Source organism: Chlorocebus sabaeus, chromosome X, assembly GCF_047675955.1.
Source record: "Chlorocebus sabaeus isolate Y175 chromosome X, mChlSab1.0.hap1, whole genome shotgun sequence".
NCBI lineage: Eukaryota > Metazoa > Chordata > Mammalia > Primates > Cercopithecidae > Chlorocebus > Chlorocebus sabaeus.
The window spans coordinates 87,382,562-87,401,747 of record NC_132933.1 but is presented as its reverse complement, the minus strand read 5'-3'; the positions used below and the strand labels follow the sequence as shown (position 1 = coordinate 87,401,747).

The 19,186-nt window shown below is 39.7% G+C and overlaps 1 protein-coding gene across 13 annotated transcripts in view; it reads left to right on the top strand.

The window, feature by feature from the left end:
- ZC3H12B (zinc finger CCCH-type containing 12B) overlaps positions 1-19,186 on the top strand; it is a 423,636-nt gene that overhangs the window by 391,237 nt on the left and 13,213 nt on the right. For all 13 annotated transcript variants that reach the window (XM_037994695.2, XM_073013621.1, XM_073013617.1 and 10 more), the window contains one exon: positions 13,159-13,922. In XM_037994695.2, the coding sequence (XP_037850623.1) occupies positions 13,315-13,922 (608 nt within the window). In that variant the 5' untranslated portion in view covers positions 13,159-13,314. The remainder of the gene's footprint in view (positions 1-13,158; positions 13,923-19,186) is intronic.

Sequence of the window (19,186 nt, the reverse complement as noted above, 5' to 3'; positions counted from 1 at the left end):
ACTCATTTTTACACCACTAATAGGTAATCTCAGAACGGTCATGGTGCTGGTGGGTGTGTGATTTACTATGTTAATGAGTATATAATGAGGTCCTAGGTGAAACCTAGGTCAAATTCAGGACCATATTGGATTCAGTCAGTCTTAGCCAACTTGTTCCACACTCCGTTTTTCATGGTTTTATCAGTCCATAGCCTCTAGTCATGTGAAACTGCTGCCTGGATTTTTTTTTTTTTTTTTTTTTTTTTGAGACAGAGTTCCACTCTGTCACACGGGCTGGAGTTCAGTGGTAAGATCTCAGCTCACTGAAACCTCTGCCTCCCAGATTCAAGCAATTCTCCTGCCTAAGCCTCCCCTGTAGCTAGGACTACAGGCATGCACCATCACTCCTGAATATTTTTTTTTTTTGTATTTTTAGTAGAAACGCAGTTTCACCATGTTGGTCAGGCTGGTTTTGACCTCCAGACCTCAAATGACCTGCCTGCTTCACTCTCCCAAAGTGCTGGGATTACAGACGTGAGCCACCGTGAACCGCCTGCCTGGAATTCTTTGTTCATCCTCCTTCCTGATGATTAGGGGTAATGGCACTGCCTAGCAAGGGCATGGAAATCTCTGGCTGACTGGTCTAGGGGATCCAAGTTAAGGTCATCAAGAAAGTCTAAATCTGAGGCAGGGATTGATTGGAATCCTTGCATAACCATCATTTGATATGGAATGTTGCAACCTAGAAGACACAAACTATACAAGGAGGTTAAACAAGCATTATACACACACACACATGCACACATGCACACACACACACACACACACACACAAGAGTTGTGTGAAGAAGAGGAAAAATAAAAAACAGAAAAAATATTTGATGTCTAATGACTGAAAATTCCAAAATTTGATGGAAAACTTTAATCCACACATTCAAGAAGATCAATAGGCCAGGCACGGTGGCTCATGCCTATAATCCCAGCACTTTGGGAGGCTGTGGTGGGTGAATCACCTGAGGTCAGGTCTCTACTAAAAATACAAAAATTAGCCGGGCGTGGTGGCAGGTGCCTGTAATCCCAGCTATTCAGGAGGCTGAGGCAGGAGAATCACTTGAACACGGGAGGTGGAGGTTGCAGTAAGCTGCCGAGATCATGCCATTGCACTCCAGCCTGGGTGACAGAGCAAGACTCTCTCTCAAAAAGAAAGAAAAAATCAATAAACTCAAAGTTGGAAAAACTCAAAAACATTCCGGGGTGTGTGTGTGTGTGTGTGTGTGTGTGTGTACACTTGATATATCACAAGTCTCTTAGGCTCTGATCATTTTTCTTTATTTTCTCTTTCTGCCTTTCAGACTAGGTAATCTCAGTTAACCTATCAACATAAAGTTTGATGATACTTTCTATAGCCAGCTGAAATCTGCTGTTGATCTCTCCAGTGGATTTTTTATTTCAATTATTGTCCTATTCAACTTCAGAATTTCCATTAATATTCTCTATGTGATAAGACATCTTACATTCCTTTTGTTCTTTGACATACTTTCTTGTAATCTTTAAGCATATTTTAAATAGCTGATTTAAAATCTTTGTCAAGTAAGCCTGACATCTGGGTTTGCACAGGGACAGTATTTTTGAAATATTTTTTTAAAGAAATGGGGTCTCACTTTATTTCCCAGGCTAGATTTGAGCTCCTTGGCTCAAACATTACTTCTACCTCAGCCTCTCGAGTAGCTGGGACTATGGGCTCATGCCACTATGCCCAGCTCAGGAGGGATAGTTTCTATTGACTTTTCCTTTCCCTGTATATAGGCCATACTTTTTTTTTCTTTGCATGTCTCATAATTTTTTTGTTGAAGACTGAACATTTTAAATAATATAATTGACAACCTTGGAAATCAGATTCCCTCTTCTTCCTGAGGTTCGTTTTTGTAATTGTTGTTTAGTGACCTATGAAGTAATTCTTTAAAGTCTGTATTATTTGTTGTGTGTGGCCACTGCTATCTCTTCTTGGAATAGCTTATTTGTCAGCTATTGGTTCAAAAAACTTTTTCTTAAATGCTTTCAACCAGTAAGTTTTCCTCCCTTTGCCAAGAAGCTTTGAATGCATATTGGGGCACACTCTCAACACCTAGAAAGCATTTGACAACTTTGCTTTAGCCTTTACCTCCTGATTACATAAACCCTTAAGGTCAACCAAAGATGAGGGATAAGGGGCTTTTCAAGTCTTCCATGAACACATGCACAACCCTACACAAGCATGTGTCCTTCTAGATCCCTAGGAATATGTGGAAGCTTTTCAAAGCCCCTTATGGACATCTAATTCCCAGCTTTTCCTTGAAAGGTTTTTTGTCAACTTCTTGTTTGCTCTAGCTGTTATTACCCCCTCGGGCAGCTGTGATATTTTTTTAAAGTGTCTCTAATTGTTTTCAACAAACATCCCTGAGGAAAAAGCTGTTCATTGTTAGTGAGCTCTAAGTCATATCAAATAAACACAAGCCCTTGAAAATGCCAGGTTTTCCAAGGAACTTTCAGACAGGTCAGATAATAATAATTCTATGGAGATGGAAGTTTGGAGAAGTTCTAAATTTGTTCAATTTCCTCTGTTGACTTCTAGGCTGCTAATTCTCATGGCTACTGTGATTGTGAGGCTGTTGGCTTTCAAGGCCACCATGTTTCTGGGAAGAGGAGATGTGAATAGAGCACATTCAAATGCCACAGATTTTCCTGTTCTTACCAAGGTTCAGCCAGGCTTTTGAATTTTTGTTTTCTTGTTGTTTAAATAAACACTATTTGTATTTATTTATTTATTTATTTATTTTTTGAGATGGAGTTTCACCCTTGTTGCCCAGACTGGAGTGCAATGGAGCAGTCTCAGCTCACTGTAACCTCCACCTCCCAGGTTCAAGCAATTCTCCTGCCTCAGCCTCCCAAGTAGCTGGGATTACAGGTTCCTGCCACCACACCTGGATAATTTTTGTATTTTTAGTAGAGAAGAGATTTCACCACATTGGCCAGGCTGGTCTCGAACTCCTGACCTCAGGTGATCTGCCTGCCTCAGCCTCCCAATATGCTGGGATTACAGGTGAGATCCACCGCACCTGGCTAAATAAACACTATTTGGATTATTAAAAACCTTTCATTAAGTTCCAGATGTCACCAGTGGAGGGTGTCCAGGTTCTTGGTGTCTTGAACAAAGAATTGAAAAAAACGCACAAACAAAGCAAGGAAGGAATGAAGAGATTTATTGAAAATTAAAGTACACTCCACAGTGTGGGAGCGGGCCAGAGCATAGGGGCTCAAGGGCCCCATTACAGAATTTTAGGGAGTTTAAATACCCTCTAGAGGATTCCATTGGTTATTTGGGGTACACCATATGTAAATGAAGAGGATGAAGTAAAGTTACAAAGTTATTTACTTGGCCTACGCCCTATGGAGATGATATTTCCTGCCATAGCTGAAGTATGAATCGGTCTTATGTTCCCTACTTCCAGACCCTATTTTCCTGCCTAACAGAATTCTGGAAAAGTTGATTTTAACAATTTGCCAGTGTTGTCAATGCTTTTATTGATAAGCAGAGTTTTTAAGGTCCTTTCACTGTCATTACCACTGACATCATCCATTAATATATTTAAATTTATGTAACTATCAAAAGATTTCATGGCATAAATGTAATTACATGAACTTTTAAACATTTGGAGGTTTGTTACTATACATTGTTTTCACTATTTTTAATTTCTACTGTGGGAAAAAAGTGCTTTCTAAACAAGCTGATATTAATGTCAACTGAAATACAAAGTCACTCATAGATTTTTAATGATGTCTTTCCTGGATAATCAATGACTCACAAGAAATCATTTTAACCCAACTTACCACTACTTGAGTAAAAGCCAGGGCTATGTACAACTAGTCTAATGTCAAATGGTCTTTATAATTTTGATCAGCTGAACTTCACTTCAGGCTTCTATGAGTATGCCAGAGGCTATAAGAGTACAAGGATGGGCCAGACACGGTGGCTCACGCCTGTAATCCCAGCACTTTGGGAGGCCGAGCGGGGGCGGATCACCTGAGGTCAGGAGTTCAAGACCAGCCTGATGAACATGGCGAAAACGCATCTCTACTAAAAATAAAAATATTAGCTGGGCATGGTGGTGGATGTCTGTAATCCCAGCAACTCGGGAGGCTGAGACAGAAGAATCGCTTGAACCCGGGAGGGGGAGGTTGCAGTGAGCCGAGATCATGCCATTGCACTCCAGCCCAAGCAACAAGAGCGAAACTCTGCCCCCACCCCCCCAAAAAAAAGTACAAGGATGAAATATTTAATAAAGTATTCATTGAAAACGTATCACATACATAAAGGTACGCTAAGTGTTGGGATTGGGGAAAGCAGAGATGCAAACATGAATGTGGACAGTTCTTTCTTTTAGTAGAGTTCACAGTCTAGTTGGGGAGAGAAACAAACTTGTTACAACTAGCAGGAGTTAAGTGGGTGAACTACAGGGGAGAGAACACTGTGTGGAGAGCATTACTCACTAATCTTGACCTCACCATTGTCTTTCACACCTCCATGCCCTTTCATATGCTATTCCATCTGCCTAGCATGTCCTCCCCAATTTCTCTCCCCCTTTCCTGATAAAACCAGCTCAAATTTCATCTCTCTTACCTCAGATAGCAGAATTACTTACCTCCTTACCCCTCCTTGGTATTACCCTAGCATCTATAAACAACCTTACGAAAACATATTCTATGTTCTGTGATTATTTGTTTGCATATTTATCTCACCTACCAGAATGTGAGCACCTCACAGGGACTGCATCTTATTTATTTTAGAACCCCCGGCACCTAGAGCAGTGCTAAGTACCTAGTATGCAGGATGGGAATTAAAAATTAGTGGTAGAGGGAATATTTGAACCCAAATACCCTGACTCCGAGCTCCAATGCAGAAGGTTTCTGCCAAGAGCGTACCTATGTCATTATATGGTTGACATATTTAATGTAAAAAGAATGCATTATTAAGCATTCCTTGTTCTGAAAGCCTCTGAAATACTTTTAAAATGGTGTTTCTTATGTACTTCGTGGGCCACAGAAGTACTCCTGAGATAAAACAGAGCAGTTCTTGAAAAAAGCAATATGTAATTGTTTGAGGAAGGAAGTGACAACAAACAACATGTTAGTTGAAATAATAACAATTAAAACTTGTAACCTTCTATTCCCTCTTTCCCTCCTACTCCTATTTGCCACCCAATATATCTTGAATTTCATCTGGGAGATTTTTGGAACTAACTAGACCAGCTGATTATGTCATGGCTGCAATACTGCAGCTACCCCTCAGAATTGCCCCGATGCTTGTGTCCTTTCTCATTCTTGCTAACGATTTAATTATAAAGAGAGAGAATAGGGTGTACTCTATTCCATACATTTAACAAAACAGTTAAATTGGAAAGAATCAAGAAAGATCAAGCCCAGTGTTGTTAACTGAATGAGATGTTCAAGATATATTTATCACTATTAAAGTAATAAGAAAGGCACTCTTTTTTTCCAATTTACTATAAGTTATAGAATTACATAGCCATATTTCCCTATAGCTTTTGACTAAGGGTCTTGGGATGGGGATAGGTGGCACAAAAAGAAAAAGAGAGGGAGGAGAGAAAGAAGAGAGAAGAGGAGGAGAGAGAGGAAAAAAAATAAACTTCACCAATGAATCATAGAAGTGGGCGTGTTTTCTGAAGAAGCCACTTTCATAACAGCTCCTCAGCTGTCACTAATGGCCAGAGAACACACATTCACTGAATCCTTACTCTAACAGAGACCATCTCCTGTAGCATATGATGCAGCTTCCCTGCATGATTTGAAATGATCTCCCTAGACCTTCTTTATATAGAGAGAAGAAAATAGTAAGTATGTAACCTACAGTTTTCTTGTCCTTCTGGAGTGTCAAGCACTAGAAATGGTTTTGTGTGGGGAAAATTGAATCAAGTATAAATTGAGGTTACATTTAACAATGTGGTTTTAATTAGTTTGGACAACAGAGTGTGTGTAGTATGAAATGTTTTAAATATCCTGGAGACGTACGTCCTTTCTAATGGAACACGTGGCGGTGGAAGGTAGCAGAAAAATGAGCCCTTGTTCAAAACCTGGGAATAATGGGTCTTGAAATCAAATCATTGTGTGTCTACTTTGCTTGAAGTCCTGAAAAAAATGAATGAGTAATGAAAATCAACAGACTGTTACTTTTTTGTAAACATTTTGTCTAAAGCTTCAACATTTGGTGTGGGAGTGGGAGGACAAGAATTGACGTAGTTTAATCATACAAAGCTCTTGGGTCTCCTTTGAAATGAAATCCTAAGTTTTGAATAAGGTCAGTTGTTGTTAGCTCTGATTGTGACAGTTTTTGCTGTGACATGTATCATTTTGATAATGTATTGAAGGTAAAGTATAAAAAAACAATTTTGTTTGGAGGGTAATGTAAAACCAGATAGGCTGACAAGAGTGCTTTCATTGCTCAAGGGAAATCCCATTTTTACAAACCACAGAAAATATGCTATTTCTTAAGACTTGTTTCTTTGCTAAGTGTTACTACCTATAAACTATTCAAGAGCACACAAACAGATGGGTATAGTTGGAGGTTAAGAAACAATCTTTACCTCCTTTACAATATAATTGCTGCATGTGGTTTATTATAAATAAAAGTGGAAATATTTGAATTTTTGATTTTCTCAGAGTGCCTCTATGTGAACCTTTTCATTTTGAGAATCAGTAAAGTTTTCAAACTCTTTTGCCTCCAAAGTATCTGAGAAAGCCTTACTTTATAGCTCTTTCTATAACTTCTTTAGCTGATGTGCTTGACACAGGGGATTGGAGATGGGCTATATAAGTCATAACATCTCAAAACTGGGTTGTGTAGGTAATTATGTGGCTCTGTTGAGAGCATATATGTGAATGCACTTAGGCAACTCTAAGATGTAATGCAAATGTAAATGATTGTTCATATGTTATAACTGTTATTGAAGTTTTATAACTTATTTGTGATTTTTAAAGTAAAATGTGATGATTTGATAAATACAGATTTGAATTTGTTCTTTTAGAAGCTAACTATATGTGTTCTCATCCTTTGGGTCCCATTTATAAGTGAGAACATGCAGTATTTGGTTTTCTGTTCCTATGTTAGTTTGCTAAGGAAAATGGCCTCCAGCTCCATTCATATCCCTGCAAAAGACATGATCTCATTCTTTTTTATGGCTACATACTATTCCATGGTGTATATGTACCACATTTTCTTTATCCAGTCTATCACTGATGGGCATTTAAGTTGAATGTCTTTGCTATTGTGAATAGTGCTGCAATGAACATACACGTGCACGTGTCTTTATAATATAATGATCTATATCCTTTAGGTATGTACACATAATGGGATTGCTGGGTCAAATGGTATTTCTGTCTTTAGGTCTTTGAGGACACATAGAGGGGAACAACACACTCTGGGGCCTAACAGAGTGTGGAGGATGGGAGGAGGGAGAGGATCAGGAAAAATAACTAATGGGTACTGGGCTTAATACCTGGGTGGTGAAATAATCTGTAAAACAAATCCCCATGACACAAGTTTACCTAGGTAACAGAACTGCATATGTACCACTGAACTTAAAATAAAAGTTAACAAAAAAGTAATTCTGAAAACAGTGGTCCACTTCAGAGGAGAAACCAAGAAAATAAAGCTTAGCATTCTTATGATGATTGAACTATAGTCATTTCTCAATTATCTGGGCCCCACCAGAAATCCCACACAGCAGATAATTTTTCATATGTATATTTTCTTTGAGAATTCCTTTCATGAAAAAAAAATTACTAGAAGTGGCAGGAAGGGCAGCTGTCTAAGTAGGTATCCCTAAGTCTCTATCAAAACATGCATTCACAAAACACAATAACAAGTGGCTTGGTCACCTTCAGATAATTGAGAACTTACTATTTCGTTCTTGACTTAATTACTGCTGGGTAACTCTGTTCTATGTGGTTAATGGGCTTTCTGGAACATTTTCAAAGGTTTTGGCTCACTAGAAATGGTCAGATGTTTCTACCTCTGTATAGGATGTCATTTGGCAGATTCTGGAATAGATGAAGTCGAGTTGGTAGTCAGATGAAATTATAGAACTGGATATAATTTGTTTTAAGAAGCTAAGAGCTTTGTCACCAGATAGTCACGTGTTGAAGATACAGAGCTTGCCTATAACTTGTTTAAGAATATGATTAAGCAAATGATTGCAAACTTGCATCTGAATCTAAAAAAAGCAGAGAAACATATGCAGGCAAAATCTGCTAAAAGTGACCTCGAAGAGGAATTTCCACCAAGAAAAAAAGATCTAGTAGAACCTGAAGACTAATCTTGGAAAATTTCTCTATGCAAATGCAAACTGAATAAGTTGTATTCCTAATAAAAAGATTAGTGGGAGAGAGAAGAAAGTAGAAGACTTTGATCATTTTTTCTTGGTGGAAATTCCTCCTCGAGGTCACTTTTAGCAGATTTTGCCTGCATATGTTTCTCTGCTTTTTTTAGATTCAGATGCAAGTTTGCAATCATTTGCTTAATCATATTCTTAAACAAGTTATAGGCAAGCTCTGTATCTTCAACACGTGGCTATCTGATGACAAAGCTCTTAGCTTCTTCAAACAAATTATATCCAGTTCTATAATTTCATCTGACTAATGCGATTTTCCAAAGTATGCCAGTCTTTAATGCATTCATTTGTGGATTTTTTCAATCAGTAACAATAAAAGGTAACAATTCTATTTATTGTTGTTGAGACAGGGTCTGGCTCTGTCACCCAGGCTGGAGTATAGTGGTGCCCTCTTGGCTCATTGCAACCTCTGCCTCCAGGGCTCAAGCCATTCTCCCACCTCAGCCTCCGGAGTAGCTGGGACTACAGGCCTATACCACCATGCTTGACTAATTTTGGTATTCTTTTGTAGAGACAAGGTTCAGCATATGTTGCCCAGGCTGGTCTCAAATCCTGGGCTCAAGTGATCCTCCTGCCTTGGCCTCCCAAAGCGCTGGGATTATAGACTTGAACCACTGTGCCCAGCCAACAACTGTTTTTAACACATGCCATAAGCTAAAACAACATCTTTGAAACTTTTCTCCCCACTCATCTTCCTTTTTTGAGCAAAAGTGACTCTTTTGCTTTAGCCTTCTTCAGTGCTTTCATTTGTTACTCCTTGCCAATAATATTAGGCATGAGGTATTGACTAAAGCATTATATGATGTTAATCTTCATATACTTGTAATTTTAAAAACTCTTTCCTGCCCAGCAAATTTTAACTCTTTCCTTTAAGGCTCAACTCATAGCTCCCTATGCTTTTTAATGCTTAATCACTTAGCCAGTTTATAATTATGAATTATATGATTATTTGATTATTGTCTGTCTCCCCATTCCTCACCACATCACTATAAGCTCCTTGAGATTAGAGTCCTCATCTTATTTTATATCCTCAGCTTCTAACATGTTGTCTGGTGCATAGTTGTCACTAAATAAATGTTTTTGAATGAATTAAGTAATGTCAGCAGATGACTAGGCATTATATGCTTCTTGAATTCTTTCCTAATCTCTTCAACCACCACACCTATCTCCCACCCTACTGACAGAGTTAAATATTTCCTCTTCTGTATGTCAATGAAAATTTGCAGGTAACTTGGGTGACCAATCGTATACCCAGGTTTACCTGAGACATCCCTAGTATATGCCTATTGTTCCTACATAACTATTAGTAAACACTCCCTTCATTCACAAGAGTATCCCAGCTTGAACTGTAATTGAAATATTCATCCTCTATAGAAGTGCATTTCTAGGGTCAATTCTAGCCAAGGTTTTACTAGTTGGTTGAGTTCTTGAGGACAGGCTTAGTTCTGGTTTATCATTCTAACCCTGGGACTTAGCACAGTCTCTGCCACTCAGGGACTGCTCTTTTGAATAAAAATACATTCTTGCTATCTTGTCCCAAGGACTTTTGCATTATAAAAGAAACACATACACATAGACAAACACATGACACCTTCACTTACACAGGTTTTAGGAAAGATCGCCAACATTTTTCTTAAGATATTCTTGCTTAAGGTTTTGAAAGAGAAATTCAAGTTTATTTCTGCTAAGCCACTTATTTCTCTTTTACTTTAGGTTATTGAGTAGGAAACTTCCACAATAATAACAAGTAATTTCAATGAGGGTTTCCTATGTGTGTGAGATTTTTCCCGAATTTAAATTTGCTATTGTATGTCTACATAAGTATGGTGAAAGTATTCACACCAATGACAATTTAGACATAACTAAATATTTGATAGTATGAAATAAACATTCTATGGTCCACTAGCTAAGAGTAGTCTAACTTATCTTTTATAGGTACCTCCCATTTGCCAAGAAAATATACATTTAATCTTACAAACAGTTGGTTTTAAGTGACTTTGAAGCTTTGAATAAATCCAGGGGAAATATTTCAATGTTCTGTGTACACTTGAAATTATTTTGAAGAAAATAAATTGTAAATCAGATAGCAAATGTGAAATTTACAAGGAAATGGGTGTCTATGTGTTGACTAATTCACTAAGGGAAAATTTTAAAGTCACAAATGGTAATGTAATCATTCCAGGAGTCATTATATGCTGCCTGAATGTCATTTCTGAGATGTTGATTACGTTTGGCTCTGTTTCCAAATGTGACTCCTAAAGTAAGCATGCAGTTATCCATAGCATTCTTCAAACCATTAGAGGTTTTTCTTATTTGTAGAAACAGAATTGAGGCAGGGCATGGTGGCTCACGCCTGTAATCCCAGCACTTTGGGAGGCCGAGGCGGGTGGATCACCTGAGGTCAGGCGTTCAAGACAAGCCTGGCCAGCATGGTGAAACCTCGTCTCTACTAAAAATACAAAATTAGCCAGGTATGGTGGCACATGCCTGTAATCGCAGCTACTTGGGAGGTTGAGGCAGGAGAATTGCTTGAACTCAGGCAGTGGAGGTTGCAGTGAGCTGAGCTCATGCCAATATTGCCACTGCACTCCAGCCTGGGCAACAAGAGTGAAACTCCATCTCACATACACACAAAAAAAGAAACAGAATTGAGGTGTAACTAGAAATCTGTGGCACACTGGTCACACAAGTACCCTGGTTTTATTTATTTATTTATTTATTTATTCATTTATTTATTTAGACGGAGTCTCACTCTATCGTCCATGCTGGAATGCAGTGGTGTGATCTCACCTCACTGCAACCTCTACCTCCCAGGTTCAAGTGATTTTCCTGCCTCAGCTTCCCAAGTAGCTGGGATTACAGGCACCCACCACCACGCCCAGCTAAATTTTGTATTTTTAGTAGAGACGGGGCTACACCTTGTTGGCCAGGCTGGTCTCGAACTCCTGACCTCAAGCGATCTGCCCGCCTCGGCCTCTCAAAGTGCTGGCATTACATGCATGCACCACCGTGCCCGGCCAGTAGCCTATTTTTAGATGAGTGAGCACAGCTTCTGCCTAAAGACCTCATCAGTGTTCACAGGTCTATAGCCTTATTTCACTGTCAGTCTTCTTTTAAAAGGAAAACCGAACCCATGCTGGTATCATTACCTGCTTTATGTATATTGAGAACCTATTGTGTTCTCTTCACTTTTCTAAGCATTTTCCTAACATATATTATACAGTCCCTACAATTAACCAGTGAGGTAGCTATCAATATCCTCATTTTACATATGAAGAAACTGAGGCTCAAAGGAAAGAACACACTTAGGCCAGGTTAGAACTGAAACCTGCTGGGACAGATGAGATAAGTTAGAGAAGGAGGTTAGAAATAAAATTGTTGCTGGGTGAGGTGGCTCACGTCTATAATCCCAGCACTTTGGGAGGTGAGGGCTGGCGGATCACGAGGTCAGGAGTTTGAGACCAACCTGGCCAACATAGTGAAACCCCGTCTCTACTAAAAATACATCAATTAGCCGGGCATGGTGTCGTGTGCCTGTAGTCCCAGCTACTCCAGAGGCTGAGGCGGGAGAATCGCTTGAACCTGGGAGGCGGAGGTTGTGGTAAGCCAAGATCATGCTACAGCACTCTAGCCTGGGCAATACAGCAAGACTCCATCTTAAAAAAAAAAAGAAATAACATTGTCCCTAATTCTCTTCTGTAATTAATATTCTTTTTATTATGTTCTGGTTTCTCTTGCAAGTTGAGTTGGTTTTATCCTTTTCTCCTTTTGTTTATCAATTATAATTTAAAAAGAGGCTTCAGACAGGAAAATGCACACACACCCTTTCTTATCTGAAACACACCTCTCTGTTACCCTTACAGCCTGCTTTAGTTGTCTGAAGCAATTTTAATGGTTTTCTAGTCTCCCTAGTAGATGGGTTCCTGATATTTTGTAAACAGTAACGCTAGAGAGCATGTGCTTTTTTTTTTTTTGAGACAGAGTCTCACTCTGTCTCTGTCACCCAGTCTGGAGTGCAGTGGCGTGATCTCAGCTCACTGCAAGCTCCACCTCCTGGGTTCACACCATTCTCCTGCCTCAGCCTCCCGAGTAACTGAGACTACAGGTGCCCGCCACCACGCCTGGCTAATTTTTTGTATTTTTAGTAGAGACAGGGTTTCACCATGTTAGCCAGGATGGTCTCGATCTCCTGACCTCGTGATCCGCCCACCTCGGCCTCCCAAAGTGCTGGGATTACAGGCGTGAGCCACTGTGCCCAGCCCACATGTGCTTTTCAGGAGTGAATTTTAGCCTTAGCGAGAAGGATATGGTGTGGGATCTGGAAACACTTCCTGGCAGAAAGGGAGAGTCTTTCCATGGAAATATATGTATGTGTATATATATATATTCTTGCTCCTTGTTGAAATGTGATGTTTCTCTTTCTCCAAATTGTTGTGGTAAGCAAATAACTTTAGCTGTTATTTTGTGTGCATGTCATGGGGGGCGGGACGGGGGGCAGGAATTACAGCATTATTACCACCACTGAAATATTTATGTCTAGAATTATTATAGAATTAGGGACTCTTGAAGTTTAGTCTAATCATTGTAAGCAGAAAAATCAAATGCAAAAAAAAAAAAAAAAAAAAAAAACAACAACAAAAAAAACCCCTGTAGTTTCTTAAGAAGAAACCTCTGTATTCTAAAATGCTTTTCCTAAAGTTTACTAAATATGATGTGGTATGTGTGTTTATTTGTAGGGAGTGGTAACATCTGAACATACCAAACCAAACAGGCAAACTCTTGCACCATCGCTACCACGACATTTTACCACAAAAGAATGCCACTGCATGTGGATTCCAAGCAGGCTAAAAAGAAAAAGAACTGATTAGACCTCAGACGACCCACTAAACGGGATGACGGCCACAGCTGAGGTAGAGACACCAAAAATGGAGAAGAGTGCCTCCAAGGAAGAGAAGCAGCAGCCTAAGCAGGACAGCACAGAGCAGGGCAATGCTGATTCTGAAGAGTGGATGAGCTCTGAGAGTGACCCTGAACAGATAAGCCTTAAGAGTAGTGACAACAGCAAGAGCTGCCAACCTAGGGATGGTCAGTTGAAGAAAAAGGAGATGCCCTCCAAGCCACACCGCCAGCTCTGTCGATCTCCCTGCCTAGATCGTCCAAGTTTCTCCCAGAGCAGCATTTTACAGGATGGTAAACTTGACTTGGAGAAGGAATACCAAGCTAAGATGGAGTTTGCGCTAAAGCTGGGCTATGCAGAGGAACAGATTCAATCAGTGCTAAACAAGCTGGGCCCAGAATCACTTATTAATGATGTATTGGCAGAGCTTGTCAGACTTGGGAACAAAGGTGATTCAGAAGGGCAGATCAACTTGAGCCTGTTAGTGCCTCATGGGCCCAGCTCCAGAGAGATTGCAAGCCCTGAATTGTCTCTTGAAGATGAAATAGACAACAGTGACAATTTGAGGCCAGTTGTCATTGATGGAAGTAATGTGGCAATGAGGTAAGCCTGGTATGTTTTTTCTCTCATTTTAAAAACCTGCCCTGAGCTCATAGAAATTTTCTTCCTTTGCAAATCATTATAAGAGGCACATGGCTATTGACTGTGGCGTGTGTTTCTGAAGGTGGCCAGAGACTAAAATGATCCTGCTCTTGCCTTTTCTTCCTCCACTGAAGTTGCTGCCAATTTGTTTCCAGGTGTTCTAAAGGCAGCTTCAACATCAGTGATGATGCTTCAGAGGAGACATAGCCATTCAGCTTTGTTCCTTTTGTGGTCTGCTGTCCTACCCCTACTTTACTAGACTAATCATCCTGAAAATGCTGCTTTTATAAAGTCACTTTGCGGTTTGCTTAGGAACTTTCAGTAACTCTCAACTGTTATTATACCAAATTTTGATCCTTTTTCCTGGCTTTAAGGCTCTTTGTGATCTGGCCTTTCCCTCCTCCCATTTGATTGTATCTCTCATGCTTACTGTATTTACATCTATCTTTTTAATGGTCTCCATGAAAATTATGCTGATTTCTATCCCCACCACCTGTGTTCATGCCTTTTCCCAACTTAGAAGTGCCTCCTTTGTATCTTCATAGCCTTCAAAATGCACCACCTCCACAAAGAACTTCCTAATTTTTCTGATTCCAATGATGATCTCTGAACTACAGTATCTGTGGTAGGCTGAATGATAGCCCCCCTAGAGATGTCCACATTTTAATCCCTGGAATCTCTGAATACATTATCTCATATGGTAAAATGGACTTTGCAAATGTGATTAATGTTCTTAAGGTGGGAGAGATTACCCTGGATTATCAAAGTGGGCCTAATGTAATCACAAGTGTCTTTATTAGAGGGAGGCAGCAAGATCAGAATGAGTAGAAGGAGATGCAATGGCAGAAACAAGAAGCTGGAGTGACATAAGAAAGGGACTATAAGCCAAAGAATGTGGGTGACCTTTTTGACCCATTGGACTCTTTCAGGAAAAAAAAAAAAAAAAAAGGAATGTGGGTGGCCTCTAGAAAGCTGAAAAAGGCAATGAAACAGATTCTCTCTTTAAGCTTGCAGAAAGAACACAGCTTTGCCAACACCTTGATTTTAGATTTCTGACCTCTTGAACTTGTAAGAGAATAAATTGGTGCTATTTTCAGTCACTAAATGTGTGGTAATTTGTTACAGCAGCAGTGGGAGACTAACCGTACCTATAGTGCCTTCATAATTTATTCCATACTCTCTCATATCATTTTTTTAAGCCATAGGAATCCCTTCTTCTATTTCTCAAACGAATTGTCATCCAGTCTTGGTTTAAAAAACCACACTAATCAGGAGCCTTTTTCCTACTGAGTCTCTCATTGCTTGATGGACTCACTAGAATCCTTAGACCGTAGGCAATCAGAATGAAGTGAAAAAGCCTTAGTCTAGCAAGTTTTACATTAGATTATTCCATTGTCTTTGAAAGCAGGGATCTTGCTTTGTTTTCCCACATTATTGGGTGCTCCCACAGAGACATGAGAGAGTGGGGATGGGAGAAAGTCATGAACGATACCATTGCTGTATACAGGAAATGTTTAGCAGACTATCTGAAAGTACACTTTAGTATATACTCCTGTTTAATGCTCACAGCAACTTTATCTTACAGATGAAAAAATAAGGCTCAGCAAAGGTAATTGACTTCCCTGAGTTTACATAGCTAGTAAGTACTAAAGTGAGAACTCGAACTTAAGTCTTCTGACTTCAAATGAATGCAATGAAACAAACAAACACTTACGAATACTGATTCTGTGCCAGATTTTTTACATATGTGAATTAATCCCCACTGGAGAGCCTATAAGAATAAACTAATTTGGTTCATCTTTGCAGGTGAAGAGATTCAGGTTCAGAGAGTTTGAGTAACTACCCAAGGTTACCCAAGCTTACAAAGCTTAAATTAAAACACTAATCTGACTCCAGTTCTCTTTTCACAATATCACACAGTATTATGTGGCTATTAGTGTTATTAAGAATATTTGGGCCAGGTATGGTGACTCACACCTATAATCCCAGTACATTGGGAAGCCAAGGTGGGAGGATCGCTTGAGCCCAGGAGTTCAAGACCAGGTTGGGCAACATGGCAAAACCCTGTCTCTACTGAAAATACAAAAATTATCCAGGTATAGTGGCACATGCCTGTAGTCACAGCTACTCAAGAAGCTGGGGTGGGAGGTTCTCTTGAGCCCGGGAGTCAAGGCTACAGTGAGCAGTGATCTCGCCACTGCACTCCAGCCTGAGTGACAGAGTGAGACCCTATTAAAAAAAAAGTGTGTGTATGTATATGTGTGTGTGTGTGTGTGTGTGTGTGTATGGCGTATTTGCTAGTAGCAGAGAATGCATTTACAGATTTCCTTTTTCAGTTTTTTAAAATAATGACATCATCATCATTATAAGGTATGTAAAGCAGGCTAGACAGCTCCTTTGTTTTAATGAGGGGAAACCAAAAGCACGGTAACAAGAAAGTTAAATGACCTGCACACAATACTACAGCAATCAGAATGATGCAGTGGGCCAGTGAAAAGCAAAGGATAATGTCTATTCAAAAGGCCAAAGGTGTCTCTGCTCCCCTCCTATCAGGCATAAGAAAGGGTGATTCTTGAGGGGAAGGAGTTTGGGATGTGCCCAACTCAATCTGTCACCAAACCACACCACCTGGAACACCCTAGACTGGACCTGATTCCCAAGGCCTACCCGTTTTTTTGTTTTGTTTTGGTTTGTTTTGTTTTTGGTCTGGTCTGGTTTTGTGTTTTGGAGTTGAGGATGAGAAGAACCTAAGGCATTCGTGGGGACTTTGGCTTCATGGTAATGTAATATCTTCCTTTTCTCTAGACTTCTATTCAAGGATTGCTGATCACGAAGGACACTCTGGTTCTTTCGCTTTTTAAGGAATAATGCAGAGATTAATTACTTGGATAATTAGTTTCAACATATCTGGTCTATGTCAGTAGCAAACTATTATACTGACAGGAAAATGAACTTTTATCTCCTGTAGGAGTTACTTTGCTAAATTAAAGGCATCTCACATGATTTAAATAGAGCCAAAAAAATAGCATGCAACCTTACTGTTAGGAGCATATTAAAATAGTGCAGAGTAGACCATGTAATTTCTTTAAAATTGCCAGTTGAGTCCTTGTTAGCATCTTTTTCTTTTGTCTGAGTAGTAAATTACTGATGAGTCCCATTTATTCTGCAATCACATTTCACATGCTCAAAGTTCAGTGCTATAGTCTACTTATGGATTTGTTATTACTATTAATCTAAATTAGGTTTGTTTTCCTCCTTAGTTAGCTGTAAGTTTATGGTGAGATTGGTATTTCTTAGATAAACTACATGTTAATGTCTGTTGTTTCTCAGCCTGTTGGATGACCCTGCATTAAAATTATGATGCTGGCCAGGCACAGTGGCTCACGTTTGTAATCCTAGCACTTTGAGAGGCCAAGGCAGGCAGACTGCTTGAGCCCAGGAGTTCAACACCAGCCTGAGCAGCATGACAAAACCCCATCTCTACTACAAATACCAAAAAATAACCTGGCGTGGGGGTGCGTGCCTGTAGTCCCAGCTGCTTGGGAGGCTGAAGTGGAGAATCACTTGAGCCCAGGGAGGTTGAGGCTGCAGTAAGCCATGATCACGCCACTGCACTCCACCCTGGGTGACAGAGCGAGACACTGTCTCCAAAAATAAAACAAAATTATGGGCCAGGCCTGATGGCTCACACCTGTAATCCCAGAACTTTGGGAGGCTGAGGCAGCAGGATCACTTGAGGTCAGGAGTTCGAGACCAGCCTGGCCAACAAGGCAAAACCTCATCTCTACTAAAAATAAAAAATTAGCCAGGTGTGGTGGTGGTGTGCCTGTACAGGAGAATCACTTGAACCCAGAAGGCAGAGGTTGCAGTGAGCTGAGATTGTGCCGCTACACTCTAGCCTGGGCGACAGAGTGAGACTCCGTCTAAAAAAAAAAAACAAACAAACAAATTATGATGCTTTGTTTGCCATTAGCAGCATTTGGTTAACATTTGCAGTAGTAGTGCACCTGTGGTCCACATACTGATTGATATATGCTAAGATCCTAAAGGGTACATTCATTCTGAGAGCTGTCTCTTTTGGGAAGAGAAATCCATTTCAGAGGAATGAAGGCTTTGAAATGTAAATGCAACCATATTCTTTGTTAAGTCTAGGAGAAGCCCAAATATTTGAAGCCCAGAGAAAACAATTGCAGAGGGAGGGGCTAATGACCTATCTGCTAAGCTGAATTTGGCTTGGGAACCTGGATCATGAGAGGTTCCTAAGCCAGTTTAAAAGACAAAGTGAACTGTAGTGTCACCAAGATACTCTGTGACTTGCAGGTCCTAGGGTTTTCAGCGTTTATAGATTGCAAAAGGACATTGTATGGGTTTAAGCAAAAACAAGCCACTTGAAAAGCATTACTTTATTTTCCTCTTTTTTAAAAAAATATTTATTCATTCCTTAAATGTTTGGGGGGCAATAAACTTTGCATACTTGGCTGGTTGTGTAGGTATTCATTGCCACCTTGATAAATGTTGAAAGTGCCATCTGATTCTTATTGGGCATTTGGTGTGCCTGATGAAATGCTTCAGTGGCATACTTTTAATATATTTTAATAGGATGCTATAGGTATGTTACATTTTACATTTTTTCTTAACATAATTCTCAGTATGTTAGGAAATTGATATCAGAATATAAATATATCAAAATATTAAGTGTTTGTCTCTGGATTGTAGTAAAACAGTTGGATTTTGGGGTTTTTTTTCTTTATATTTTATGTATTTTCCACGTTTTATACTATAACTATATTACATTTTTTAACGATTATATATATATATATATATATATAGAGAGAGAGAGAGAGAGAGAGAGAGAGAGACAGGGCCTTGTTCTGTCACCCAGGCTGGAGTGCAGGGGCATGATCATAGCTCACTGTAACCTCAAATTCCTGGACTCAAGTGATCTTCCTGCCTCAGCCTCCCGAGTAGCTAGGACTACAGGAGTGCATCACTATACTCAGCTAATTTTTTGTAGAGGCAGGGTCTCACTATGTTGCCAAGGCTGAAAAAAAATTTTTAAACACAGAATTTGGCAGTATAAAATATAAAATTGGCTGGGCGTGGTGGCTCACGCGTGTAATCCCAGCACTTTGGGAGGCTGAGGTGGGCGGATCACAAGGTCAGGAGTTCACGATCAGCTTTGGCAACTTGGTGAAACCCCGTCTCTACTAAAAATACAAAAATTA